Source organism: Mesoplodon mirus (genome assembly GCF_964341445.2).
Source record: "Mesoplodon mirus genome assembly, chromosome: 2".
Taxonomy (NCBI): domain Eukaryota; kingdom Metazoa; phylum Chordata; class Mammalia; order Artiodactyla; family Ziphiidae; genus Mesoplodon; species Mesoplodon mirus.
In genome coordinates this window covers 217,090,425-217,103,835 of record NC_138977.1, presented here as the reverse complement: position 1 = coordinate 217,103,835, position 13,411 = coordinate 217,090,425, and the positions used below count along the sequence as shown (strand labels likewise).

Here is a 13,411-nt window from a genome sequence, read left to right as displayed (position 1 = left end):
TGAATCCAGGCTGTGGATTCCTAGCTGTGATGCCAAGGACTAGTTGCTTAACTTCTCTGAGCCTCAGTTTCTCATCCAAAATATGGGTGTTTCAGTTACCTATTGCTGCATAACAAACCCACCCAAAGCATAGTAGTTTAAAACAACAGCAACCATATATTTTTTCAAGATTCTGCTACTTGGACAGGGCTCTGCATGGATGGCTCATCCCTGCCTCACATGAAACTGTTGGGATCCCTTATAAGGTTACATTCAGCTGGAAGTTCACCTGGGCTGCAGCATCCAAGATGGCCTCACACACATGACTGGAAGTTGGTGCTATCAGCTGGGGTAACTCAATTTTCCATATGGCCTCTCTTCCTCTAGTAGTCTAGATTGGCTTCTTTATTGCACAACAGCTGGGTTCCAAGAGAGCTAGAACATAATCTATTAGGGCTGTTTATGACCTAGCCCCAGAACTGGCACAGTGTCACTTTCACCTCATTTGATTGATCAAAGCACATCACAGGCCACATTTACTGAAGAGGAAATAGACTCTATCTCTTGATGGGAGGAATGGCAAAGAATTTATGACCATTTTTAATCCAACACAATGGGTATACGCAATTGTCCTTTTCTCAAAGGGTTGTTATGAGAATTAAATGAGATTATAGCAGTCAGTAAGTCCTTACTAAATACTAGTTTTCATTACTGTTTTATAGTATTGAATCAGCATGAAGTCAATTATCTTTGCCATTTACTATCTGGACCTTTCAGTTACTCTGTCTGGCTCTTGGTTCTTTTTGCTATCTCTAGTTCTAACAAGTGCTAGGCCTATGGGGAATGTGCGAGTAAAAATAGTAATAGTGGGCTTCCCTGGTGGCGCAGTGGTTGAGAGTCCGCCTGCCGATGTGGGGGACACGGGTTCGTGCCCTGGTCCGGGAAGATCCCACATGCCGTGGAGCGGCTGGGCCCGTGAGCCATGGCCACTGAGCCTGCGCGTCCGGAGCCTGTGCTCCGCAATGGGAGAGGCCCGCGTACCACAAAAAAAAAAAAAAAAAAAAAAAAAAGTAATAGTAAATATTTATTCACAGTGTTGGCTATGGGACAAGCAATATTCTAAGCACTTTGCTTATGTTACAAACAACCTGATAAGTACTAGGGCTAACCTTATTGTGCAGATAGGCTACTGAGTCACAGAGTAGCAAAGTAACCAGCTAAAGCCACTCACCTAGTAAGTAGTGCAGCTGAGATAGGAACATAGGAATCAGACAGCCTGGCTGACCCCAGAGCCCTGTTTGTTTATTATACCACTCTAAGGCCCCTTCCAACGCAAAAATTGTATGTTGCTTCTACCTAAAAAATATATAAAGTAGTTGAAAGAACTTAGTTTCTTGTTACAAAATAAAAAATTGAGAAATGGAGTCCAGTGGGATTATTTGCTGGCAATGTGGTCAGAATAATTCAGAATTTAGCTCTCTGCCCTTTGGCTAATACTCTATCTTTAGCTAAAATGGGAAAGAAATATCTGGATGTAAGGCTGTATTTTTCACTTTGGATATTCAGCACCAGTTCTTAAGTCAATTGCTTCTCCAGTGCCCTGACTACTTTCTGTGAAATGGGGATAATGACAATTAGATGATATTGAATTCATCACCACATGCAACTTTGATTGGGATGAAAATCTCTGTATAAATACTAGGTGTTCCTGTTTTTAATTAGTCATTATTATCAGGACCTCTGATTCATTGTTACAGAAACTTAATTTCTGGTTGTATTATCTCCTCTGGTGCAGGTCTTTTAAAATGATGTCTTGGACATTAAGTTATGCTGTTCCCAAGCCACTCATAATCTAAGAGGATCTCAGATTTTTCTGCCAGCTTGTTTTCCCCTCCTACATCTTTCTGAGATAAAAAATGAAGATGGAAAAAGGAAGCAATGTGTAGTACCTCTGATTCTACTTTCTGTTGCAGTGACAAGGTGGAGGCATGAAATATGAAAAGCACCCCCAAGGCTCAGATTATGATTTAGTTAATTTATATGGCATTGTTTCATCAGTTCCAGAGAGAACATTCATTTTGTTCAGGTTCTGGGAAAACTGGGTGGTGGTGGGAGTGCAGTTTTAAGTCAGGAGACCAGGATTGTAGCACAGATGCCCCCACTAACTAGTTGTCTAATCCTTAACAAGTCACTTGGTCTTTCCAGGCTCATTTTCCTCATCTGTCAAGTCAGATAAAGGTTATGGAATAGATGATCTCTAAAAATTCTTCCATCTCTACAGTTCTATTCCGGGTCTGTATGCACCTGCCGACATCGATGTGGGATCGGGAAGGGTACCAGGGAGGGAGGCACATTTAATCAAGAGCATAAAACACTTTTGCCTGGAGCAGCCCTGTGTCCTCATGTGTTGTGTAGACAGGCTTGTCTCAGATTCTCAGATTATCCAAATAAATGACTGGATTCTCTCCTTTCATTGCCAATGGACACACAGCTTTAGTTTTTTCTGGGAGCAGCAGCTGCTTTTCTGAAATTTCCATCCCAGGGCTTCCGTCTCCACTCTGTCCTCTCAGAAACCCGTCATGGTTTTTCTGGATGGATGCCCACAGAATTTTAATCCAGTCACAAAAAAAGTACTATGCATAACATAAAGCAAAACCAGGTTATGGGTTTTCTGCTTCTTTACTGAATTTGTTTACTTCAAGGGCTTGGAACATAGAAGGGCATCGTTCAAAAGCAACATTTGTGCTGCCAGCCCAGAGCCATGGCCAGGACCAATGAGTTCCCTTAGTTAAGGAAGCTGTGGAGAGAAGGCCAATATGATTTAGTGGCCACCCTGGGTCCTGCCCCAGGTCCTGACACTTCCTGACTCTTGGTAACTGGCTGCTTAATTAAACTGGTTGTTTCTCCATAATGTCCCATTTTCTTCCCTTCGCCAATAGGTATTTGCACTTCCAGTAAGGTGAGGGGACTCCCTGTCCTCAGGAAGCTTAGCAACTTAAGCTCTCCCAACTTCAGCTAACTTTAAAAGGTGTAGTTCTCCAACTTTAACTTGTGGAAAATTCCCCTGGGGAGGCAGCCAGAAACACACATTCCAGGACCCTGCTCGTAGACGTTCATTCAGTAGGTTTGGAGCCAATAAAACTGCATTTTATTCAGTCCAGGGCAGCTTGATGTAGGAGGGTGATAGACTACTAAGAAAGGCTCATGGCTAGAAATAAACAGCATTATCAGAAACAAGAATTTCATGTTTGCATTTGTATTTCTTGCTCTCTGGATAAAATTCATGAAAGTTGATGCCTAGTGCTCAGGATTCCTGGCATTAACATTAAGGTCCTTGCTCTGTATCTCTTTGACACACATCACCAACACTGGCAGATTCTGAAAACTTAAAACAGGCACATTAGTGCCTCCCTGACCGAGAGGTTAAAAAAATGAGTTTATGCACCCGGTAACCGACTGCTCAGTAAATAGTTGCCACTTATAACAAAGTATGCCACTATTATCCCCTACAAGATGGGGGAGGGGCAAGAGTGTCCGAGGCCCAACTTCAAATCGGTATTTGGGATTTGGCCACAGTTGGGCGTATCCTCTGGTGCGGGGGAAACGTGGCCATGGATCTCCCGGGCCACGACCCCGGGACAGCCACCGGGGCGTCCTTACTATAGGCAGCAGTTCGTTGCTTGGCTGGTTCACCCTCCTAGACCTAAAATAAGAAGCGGTGGGTTGGACGTTTTTATTTTTAAAGACTTCCCTCTGGGCCTTTGACCCGGCACCGCAGGTATAAGCATGGATTTTGCGGGCCGTGGAGCTGGGTGCGGCCAGGAAGGATCCCTGCGATCTTGGACTCTCCGCGGCCGGGAGGTCTCCGGAGGGAATAAACAGGCCCCCAATCCTCCTGGGGACCCGGAGCGGTTGGGGTGGGACCCCTGGACAGAGCCAGCTGTTCGAGGCCCCACCCTCCAGGTGGCGGGGAAGGGTCGGCGGTCAGGGGTTTGGGGCCTCACATCTCCCCGCCCGCGGAGGCCCCAGTAACTGACTCTGGTTGAGCGCTGCAGGTAAACAAGGGCCCCATCCACCGCCCAGATCCTCAACAGGAGGACCCGAATCCCAGGGACCAGCACCGGCAATGCGGTAAAGGGAGACCCCGCGGCGGCGCCCCGCGTTGGCTCGGCCAGCGAGGGAGTGAAGCCCTCGGGGCCTCGGAGCGCCAACCTGGGCGTTTGAGCTTTGCGGCAAGTCACTGGAGAGTTGGCTGGATTTTGTCCCAAGCCCACGCCACATCTTCAGGACAGGACGGCCGCAAGGACGCCTCCCCCTCTCCACTCCCACCCGTCCCTACCGGACGGCCCCGGGAGAGCCGGGACTCAAAGGCACTTTCCACCCCGAGGCCCAGTTGGCGTGGGATTTGGAGGGCCGCCGCCCGTGCGGAGGAGGACTGACGGACCACCGGTCCGCTGGGGACCCGGGAAGCCCGCCGCCCTGCGGAGAGTAGCTCGGGACAATCGCGTGCTCACTCACACACACACACACACGTACACACAACCCCCAACCAATGAAATAAAGTAAAAGCCCAAGGTCTGCCTCCGTGGACAGAGACGCCCCCCGGAACCGGACCGAGCGTCCCTGGGGGCCAGAGGGGCTGGGGGAGGAAGGGGGAGGGGGGAGAGCGAAGGAGCCGGCTGAGGGCCCCTCATCATCTCCGCCCCCGATGCTTGCTGGAGTCCGGCTGGGGGACGACGGCGGCGGCGGCGGGAGGGAGCGGCAGGCAGAGCCCCTCCGATCCCACTGCACACACTCGCACCCCTTTCCCTCCCCTCCCCCTCTCCCACCGGCTCGCCGCGACCCCCGCCCCAGCCCCCTCCCCTTCCCCTTCCCCGCCCGCCTCCTCCCCCATTCTTGGAATTGTGTGGAAAAATTCTCAGCCAAACCTCCCACCTCTCCTCTTCCCCCACCCCGCCCCACTCCCCACGCCCTTTAAAAAGCCCCCTTTCCTCCCCGGCCCCTGCACTCTTTGTGAATGAGGGCAGGGAACACGGCCCTTCCCCCGCCCAGGAGCCACGCCAGACCGCCGCACTCACAGGACTGTTTGTTAATAGTCCAATTAGATAATTGCCATCTTTCACTCCTTTTGCTCCGCATTTCCCATAAAGGAATGAATGGGGAGAGCGGCGTGGAGAGGGCTTCTGCCCCGGCAAGGTGACGAGAAGGGCTGGAGCATGCTCCTTGCACAAGGCCATGCGCTTGAATTGAATCATTGTGGCCTAATCAATGCTCTTATTGGATTACTGGCTGTTGCTTTTCTCAAAGATATTGTAGCAGAGACAATGAAATAGCTAGGGGAAAACTTTTTTTTTTTTTTTAAGCAGATCTCACAGTTGAGAGTTTCTCGGCTCTCTCCCCCTCTCCCCCTCTCTCTCCTGCTGGACTCTCTGAGCACAAAGCTGCCCTTTGAATGGGCTGCCTCAGGGCTGCTGGAGGTGCAGGCATGAAAAAATCCAGCTGGAACTAAATGAAGAGAGGTGGCAGTTTAAGATGGCTGTCAGCGTCGAGGTGTGTTAAGGAGTTGTGTGGGACGAAAGCTTGGCTTTTTAGAGGGTGGGGGAAGCACTTTTGGGGAAAACTTTTTCTCCCCCCCCCCACTTTTTTCCCCCTCCTAGAGGCGACTGCTTTCTTCTGCCGCAGGGTGTGTAAGGGTTTTTGTTTTTTGTTTTTCCTCCCCCCTCCATCCTCATTCAGCTCTATCTGTCGAGTGTGGAGAAAACCCCTCTAGCCAGTGTGTGAGCAGGAGGGTCAAAGGCAAAGGGAAAGTTAATAATGCCTGCTAACGGTACTAACAATTCAGGATGAATCTTGTCAAAAGTTTTTCTGGAAGTGTGGGTCTTTGATTGTGTGTTTCCTGAAAGCAAGACCAATCATTTCCGTTTATTCACTGGCTAAACCCCTACTTGATTGGGGACAAGGACAGAAACCATCCATTACGGTCTGATATATTATCCAAACAATTTAGTGTATTCATGAGGTAGCCGAAACGTGGAGGCTGCGAAATTACCCGTAATCAATTGCAACAGCGAGTGTGCGTCCCCCCGGGTGTCGGACAACTGCTACTCGCAGTCTCAGTAAGAGGCGGGGGCCGCAGCAATTCGGAGTTGCGCTGCTCGCTACCTGATCGCCAGGCTGGGGACAGTGGACGTGCTCAGAGGACGCGGGCGCTGACGAGGCGGCTTCGCCGCTGCTCCACCGGGATCCTCGACCAGACCCGCCGCCTCTCCACGAGCGCGCCACTCGGCGGTCGCCGCTGACCTGCCCGCGGCCGCCGCAGCCGCCCCGTGGGGACATTCATTCTTGCCGCTTGCCTCTCTCCGGACCGAGCGTAGGGGCTGCAATTGTAGCGGTTTTGTCCCCCGTCTGCTTTTTTTTTCTCCTCCCCCCACCCCCCCTTTTTTTTTTCCTTTTTTTTTTTTGTTGTTGTTGTTGTTGCTCTTGCCTCTCCTATGTTCGGGAAACGAGACAAAATGGACGTTCGGTGCCACTCGGACGCAGAGGCTGCCCGGGTCTCGAAGAACGCGCACAAGGAGAGCCGGGAGAGCAAAGGCGCGGAGGGGAACCTCCCTGCCGCCTTCTTCAAGGAACCGCAGGGCGCCTTCTCTGCGTCGGGCGCCGCGGAAGATTGTAACAAAAGTAAATCCAATTCAACCGCGGATCCGGATTACTGCCGCCGGATCCTGGTCCGAGGTAGGAACGGGGCAGGGCTGCGGGGGGCGTTCTTTAGGGGTGACTCAGGGGCTCGAGCTGTGCGCCGCCACCGACCCCGGCAGGCCGGGTGGGTCTGCCGCCCGGGACTTAGGAGAAAGTTGCTGGCCCTCCCCGTCCCGGGTGCGGCCAGCCGCTGGGGATTCCCACCTGGGACGCGCGCTCTCCAGGAGCTTCGATCCCTTCAAGCCTCGAGAGGCCCCGCCGGTTAGGCTGCTGGGGGAGCCGAGGGACCGTGCGGGAGGGCCCAGGATCCAGGCTGCGGCCTCCGACCCGGGAAAGAAGCCGGACACTCTGGAGGACCTGTTCGCGTCCTGCGGACCGAAGCCCGCTCGCGGGCTCCCGCACCCTGGCGAGTTGAGCGCATCCAAGGGGGCCGCGGGCGCTGGAGAACAGCCGTGGACCGCCGGCTACGGCCAGGCCAGTTGGCGCGCTGGGCCAAGGGGCCCGGCGCCGCGCTCGGGCCTGGCCGCCGCCGCTGGGAGAAGCAGCCAGGCTTGGTTGCCAGGCCGCGGATGCCGCTTTAGTGCTGGCCTCGACCCCGCTCTGCTGCGCGGCGCGCGATCGGCTCCGGCGGTGGCGGTGGTGGGGCCCGGCCCCGGCCCGGCGCCGCCCCCACCAACTGATCGCCAGGCCCTGCCGGCTCCGACTCGGTCCCTCCTCCTTCCGCCGCCCGGGTTAGGGAGGGAAGGAGACCCCGGGATGGGGGTGGGAACCGCCGGAGTGCGGTCTGGTCAACATGCTCCAGAGCTGGGGCCGGCAGGGTCTGGGCTGGTCAGTGCGGGGACCCTCGAGCTCCAGGGGACCCAGTCCACGCAGCCGAGGCCCCCAGACCAAAAGGAACGTCAGCTGATTTGAAATTGATTTTTTCTTTCTCCCCTGTTCGGAGGGCTCTGCAAAGGCCAAGTCCGATTCCCCTTCCCATCAGCTGTGTGGAGTTAGTCCCCTCACCCCCCCACCCCCGCAAGCACATACAGCGTCCTTGCTCCCAGGCAGTGGCTGCAGGCCCACCCGTCCGACTTCCCACCTCCGGACTGCTGGCTGCTGGTGACTGTGTCCCAGAAGCCAGCTCCGGCCAGGGGAGGTGGAGGAAGGCAGGAGGGTTCTTGTGCCTGATTATCTCCCCTTCCCCAGATGCCAAGGGGTCCATCCGCGAGATCATCCTGCCCAAGGGCCTGGACCTGGATCGGCCCAAGAGGACGCGCACTTCCTTCACCGCGGAGCAGCTCTACCGGCTGGAGATGGAGTTCCAGCGCTGCCAGTACGTGGTGGGCCGGGAGAGAACCGAGCTCGCTCGGCAGCTCAACCTCTCCGAGACCCAGGTACTCAGCGGCCAGGCTGCACACAGCTCGGCATCAGCCTCCTTCCCCTTCACCCCCAGCCAGCTCTTTCTCACCACCTAGCTTGACTCTGGATAGAGCCTCCCGGGTGAGGCAGAGAAGATAAGGAGGATGGGGAAGAAAGGGCGAAGGCTCTCTCCCTTTCCTAAGCCATCCCTTTCCCTCTCCACCCCAAATCTTCCATGGTCCGTGCTCTGCCCACCTTGGCCTAGCCCAGGAGGCCCCAAATCCTATCCTTTTGGATTTCTTTTTGGACCCCAGTCTTGAGAATTCTCTGCTTGTCTCTGCTCTTGGAGGAACCGACGTTTGCCCCTGTTTTGGCCACAACATTTTGGCTAGATTTCCAGGCACACCCCCTCTGGAGACCCTAGCCTTACACAGCACCCAGGCCCATTCAGCAAGAATGGGGCTAGAGCCAAAGCCCCCTGTTCCAGAGCATGGGTGACAACTAGGGATCAAAAAGTTGCATATTCCAGAGATCTGCCTTTGCAGACCAGGCTGCCCCAATGCTTAAGGCTTTCCCTGGTCTTGAGCTGGACTCAGCCCCGTTACCAGCCCTGAGCACCCACTGTGGGCACCTAGGAGACCCTGTCTTAAGTGCCAGTGATGTGTGAGGGGTGGGATGGGAAGCAGATCTGGGGCCTTGGGAGCCAGCACTGACAATTGTGCTTGAGGTCTTCTCCTTTACATGAAACCCATATGATGCTACTGGGGCTGGCCCTGTGAACTCTGGGCCCAGGAGCACTTTAGGTCCTGAGAGCTTTGTGTTGTGGGGATCATTTAGGGCCTCCCCAGGGCATGGTACCAGCTTGGCCTACGTAAGGCATATTTCTTTCTGAGGACCAGTCCCTTGACCTGTGCCCAGCCCTGAAGTGGGTGGGGAGCATTTTAGGTATGGGATCTGGGCAGAAAGCTGAGAACCAAGGACAGAACATACTGGATGTTCGAATTTGAGTTGGCATGGTAGCTTTTTCCCTATTCTCTCTGCCACCATCCCTCTTAGTTTACAAAATCTAGACAGAATAACCTCTCCCTAGAGCTGCCAAACTCCATTCTGGGCCACCAGCTAAGGCCTGAAGAGGGGCAAAGGGAGGACAGGAAGTAAGAGGGGAGGTTGACGGGGAGAGAATTTAGTCCACTCCAGCCTCCTGACTTCCTCCCATGACTCCAAAGTTCATGATGGAGAGCAGCTGAGTTATAAATTAAGGATATCACTCAGACCTTTCGATCCACTTGGTGGTGAGGGGGTGGAGGAAGCTTGGCCTGTAAAGTTCATCCTGCACCAATTATTCAGTCTATAGCCATCTTCCCTGCTTGCTGCTAGTTGATAGTCAATCTGACCCTAACAAGCAGGAAGTAGCCTCTTGTAGCCTTCAACAGGAGTAGTGCTCTGGGGCTAAATTCGAGCCAGTTGGGCCGCACTCCTCCCCATTCACCCTCACTTCCCACTTCCCGAACTGCATCCTTTAGGCCTTACACCTTCTCCTGGAAATGCGGGCTTTTACGCAGCACTGATCCGTAGTCCTGCTGCGGGTAGTGCGGCGACCCAGTGAAATAACTTCTGGTCTTCCTTCCAGTTAGAGTCCTGGACATTTTTATTTCTTTGTTATTTGTAACCCGGGCTGGCCTAGGCCTGCTTCCGTGACCCGGAAGCGCAGCGTATGGGAGCTGTGTCCCCCTCTTGGCGGCCCTGACTCCCCGCCCCGCCCACCCGCCCCGCAGCTCCCGGGCCCGACTTCTCCGGGCTGGGGCTGGGACTGGGGCTTTGGCTGGAGTTGGGGGAGGGCCCCCCGGAGCCCTCGCGCTCCGGGAGCCCGCTCCCCTTGACGACCGTCTCCCTCTGCCCCTCTCTCCCACCCTCCCTGCGCCCGGCGCGCAGGTGAAGGTCTGGTTCCAGAACCGGCGCACGAAGCAGAAGAAGGACCAAGGCAAGGACTCGGAGCTGCGCTCGGTGGTGTCGGAGACGGCGGCCACGTGCAGCGTGCTGCGGCTGCTGGAGCAGGGCCGCCTGCTGTCGCCGCCCGGCCTGCCTGCGCTGCTGCCGCCATGCGCCACAGGCGCGCTCGGCTCGGCGCTACGCGGGCCCAGCCTGCCGGCCCTGGGCGCGGGCTCTGCCGCGGGCTCGGCAGCCGCCGCCGCCTCGGGTCCCGCAGGCGCCGCGTCCCCGCACCCGCCGGCCGTGGGAGGCGCTCCGGGCCCCGGGCCCACCGGGCCAGGGGGACTGCACGCGGGCGCACCGGCCGCCGGCCACGGCCTCTTCAGCCTGCCCGTGCCCTCGCTGCTCGGATCCGTCGCCAGCCGCCTTTCCTCCGCCCCGTTGACAATGGCCGGTTCGCTGGCCGGGAATTTGCAAGAACTCTCCGCCCGATACCTGAGCTCCTCGGCCTTCGAGCCTTACTCCCGGACCAACAATAAAGAAGGGGCCGAGAAAAAAGCGCTGGACTGATCTTAAGTGTTTTCCTGTATTTATATTTATAGTATCTATCGTGGTGATATTTATGGACTCACGCGCATTAGGCACCCGGGGCTCCTGCTCTGGGCTCCCGGCTCCCAAGAGGCCTCTCTGACAGCTCTCCTTCCCCACCAGGCTCTGCTACCAGTATTACCCCATTTGGGCTATTTTTTCCCCCTACCGTTCCTCTGTGTCCTCCCACACCCACCCTTCGCCCCCAACTTCCTTCTGAATCCAGGAGAATCCAAAGAATTGGGGGGAAAGCCCGAGTTAGCCAACCTGATGCCCCAACCAGTGCCTGGCCCTGGAGGGTAAAGTCTGGTTGCCCTGGAGGGTAAACTCTGGTTCTAAGTCCAGAGCACAGGACATCTGCTCTAGATCGAGCCACTGCTGCCGTTGATTATTCTTATGGATATCTGAAAAAGCAAGCTGCGAGCAGACCCCAGCTGAAAAGGCTGACAGGTTTCGTTAGACCAAAAAGGAGGACGTTCCTTCCTCTCGCCAGAGAAACCAGGGCTTTCAGAAGCCCCTGGGCCCCACTTTGCGGACTTCTCGGGAGAGCCGGTGCACACGCAGCTTCCTGGCTGGACCCATCCTGCCGAATTTTTTCCCCTTTAAAGAAACTCCAATCACAACCACCCCCGACCCCAGGAGACAATAAATCAAACATCGTGATGGTCAACGGCGGTAATAAATTTGATCTCATCAGCAATAAAAGGAGAGTAAGAACTACCACACAAAACCAAATGGAGTGGAACCAGTTTTTAAATACTCATAACGATGGAGTTTAGAAGGTGTAAGAAAATACAGGATACAAAATGCGTCCCAGGGCAATACAAAATTAAAGTTCTGGGTGTTATGACTTAAAACAGGAATTTAAAAGGGAAAAGCAAAAGAAAAGCCTATGCTGCTAATGAAAGAAAATTCAGAATCTTTTCCGAGGCTGGGCCGGGAGGTGGCCGACAGCTTCACGCTCCTCCAGGAGAGAGAGCTGTGCAGTTCGCGGCAGCTCCCGGACGCTGGCGCTTCTCCCCACCGTCTCCCTTGTTTCCAGACCCGTGGCTCCAGGCAGAGTTGCTAGGTTTGGAAACAGATCAGTGCCCATTGCCTCCTCTCGCCCTCTCCCCGGATTCACAAAACCCTCAGAGCACGCAGGAAACGTCCCGATTTCAGAGTTCTTTGCGGACGGGAGGCAGGGACGCAGCCGGGGACATCAGGGCGGCCCGGCCTCCTCTGTCGGTAGTCTCCATATCCCGATCAGTCCCCTGCGTGGATCTGAAAGGCATCCCTCTCCACCGCCTCCCCTAAAACACCCCCAGGGTTTCGACGGTCCCGAGTCAGAAACCCGGACCGCGACGCTGTCGCGGCCTCACGCCCTACCCGCACAGCCACGGCCACCCGCATTTTAACCAAAACCACAGACCCAGACGGCGAGGTGCCGCAGTGTCTAGAATGTATTCCTCCATCCGAAGTGAGCGCAGAGCATTTTAAAATTAGTAATTTTATTGTAAATTATTTACGTCGGAAGCTTTTTTTCCTTTCTTTTCTTTCTTTCTTTCTCTTTCCCTCTCTCTCCTCTCTCTCTCTCTCTCTCTCTCTCTCTCTCTCTCTCTCTCTCTCTTTTTTCCTTAGGCAAATAGTGAAGAAAATAATGAACGATTCAAACGCGGGTAGGTGTCACTGAATCCTGGCTACTAACTTTGTTCTGAAAGTTTTGGATATTTGGATGTTTTGTATTTATGTGGTGAGAGTGAAATATATATATCTATGATGATAAATGAGGTGTATTTTTGTCTTGTATTTGAAGGATTAAAAAAACCAAAAAGAAGAAAGAAGAGCCAGCAAGTGATGAGTCTCCGAGTGGGGACTCCTGAGGCAGAGGGTGGCAGCCCCGGCAGTGCCGGGCCCTGCCACTGGTACCGAGAGCGCTTGGGATGAGGTTTGGGGAGGGTTTCGGTCCGGGAGACAGAGGCGCCTGCCGACGATGTTTGTTCTGCTTCCTTTCACTCTCTGGCTCTGTGTCCCAGCGGTGTCAGACCATCAGGCCCTCCCTCCTAGATCTCCCACTTGGTGTTTCTTGGTTTATTTAGGAATTTGTCTCCGGAAACCCTAGAGCTCCTGCCTAATAACGCCCCCAGCTTCTAGAGTTTTCCAGCCGCAATCTCCATGCCGGCAGTATTTTGGATTTGTGCAGTCACAGGGCCCAGAACAGGGAAGATTTTCCTTTCTTCTGACTTATAATAAGTCTCTTCGCCGTCAAAGAGAAACTTTGAAGGAGCAAGAGAATAAAATAGCTATTAACTCCTGCAGAGACCTCTCCCCCCACCCCACCCCAGTACATACAACATACACAGTGGTGACGGATGTAGATTTTGCAAACAGAAATCTGGGGAAGCTAGGAGGGCTGGGGACGGTACTCCAGGGCACGCTCTTCTAAAGCTGAGCAGCGGGCGCGGCAGCTCCAGCCCCCTCTTCGTGGCGCCTGAACCCCTGGGGGGCATGGGGGCTCACAGTTCTCTTGGGGACACTCGCACAGGCCAGGCCCCTCGGCCCCCCACGCGTGCACTGGGCCTAAACCGCGAGCCTGCGGCATCCGAAATGAGGCGGCGGCACGGTGTGGGCGGTGGAGTTCCTGAGCTGAGTGTGCGATGGGCCCTACCGAGGTTAGGACCCTCGCCGTGGGCTCAGAGCTCTGAGATCAGAGCAGCCGCAAAGCCCAGACAGTTCACTTTTGTTTCTCAAAGTCGCTACACACCCCTCCCCCCGCACCACCACCCCCGCCGCCAATTTCCCTCCTCTACCCGTTCCGTCTACCCTTTGCGTTCCTTCTAAGGACCCCTCTCCTCTGGCGGGGTCCCAGTCTCCACCCCCTTGTTTCTCCCCTTTTCCA

General features: G+C 54.6%; 1 protein-coding gene across 2 annotated transcripts; it reads left to right on the top strand.

Moving 5' to 3' along the window:
- Window positions 1-6,177: 6,177 nt before the first annotated feature.
- On the top strand, window positions 6,178-12,395 carry VAX1 (ventral anterior homeobox 1; the record flags this gene model as incomplete). 2 transcript variants are annotated; one of them, XM_082608632.1, is made up of 4 exons in its annotated part: window positions 6,178-6,711; window positions 7,864-8,051; window positions 12,154-12,191; window positions 12,329-12,395. In XM_082608632.1, the coding sequence occupies exons 1-4, from the start codon at window positions 6,471-6,473 to the stop codon at window positions 12,393-12,395; spliced, it is 534 nt and encodes a 177-aa protein (XP_082464758.1). In that variant the 5' UTR covers window positions 6,178-6,470. The 2 variants fall into 2 exon arrangements, with proteins under 2 accessions (XP_082464758.1, XP_082464757.1); XM_082608631.1 differs by lacking the exons at window positions 12,154-12,191; window positions 12,329-12,395 and adding an exon at window positions 9,949-10,515.
- Window positions 12,396-13,411: the final 1,016 nt, after the last annotated feature.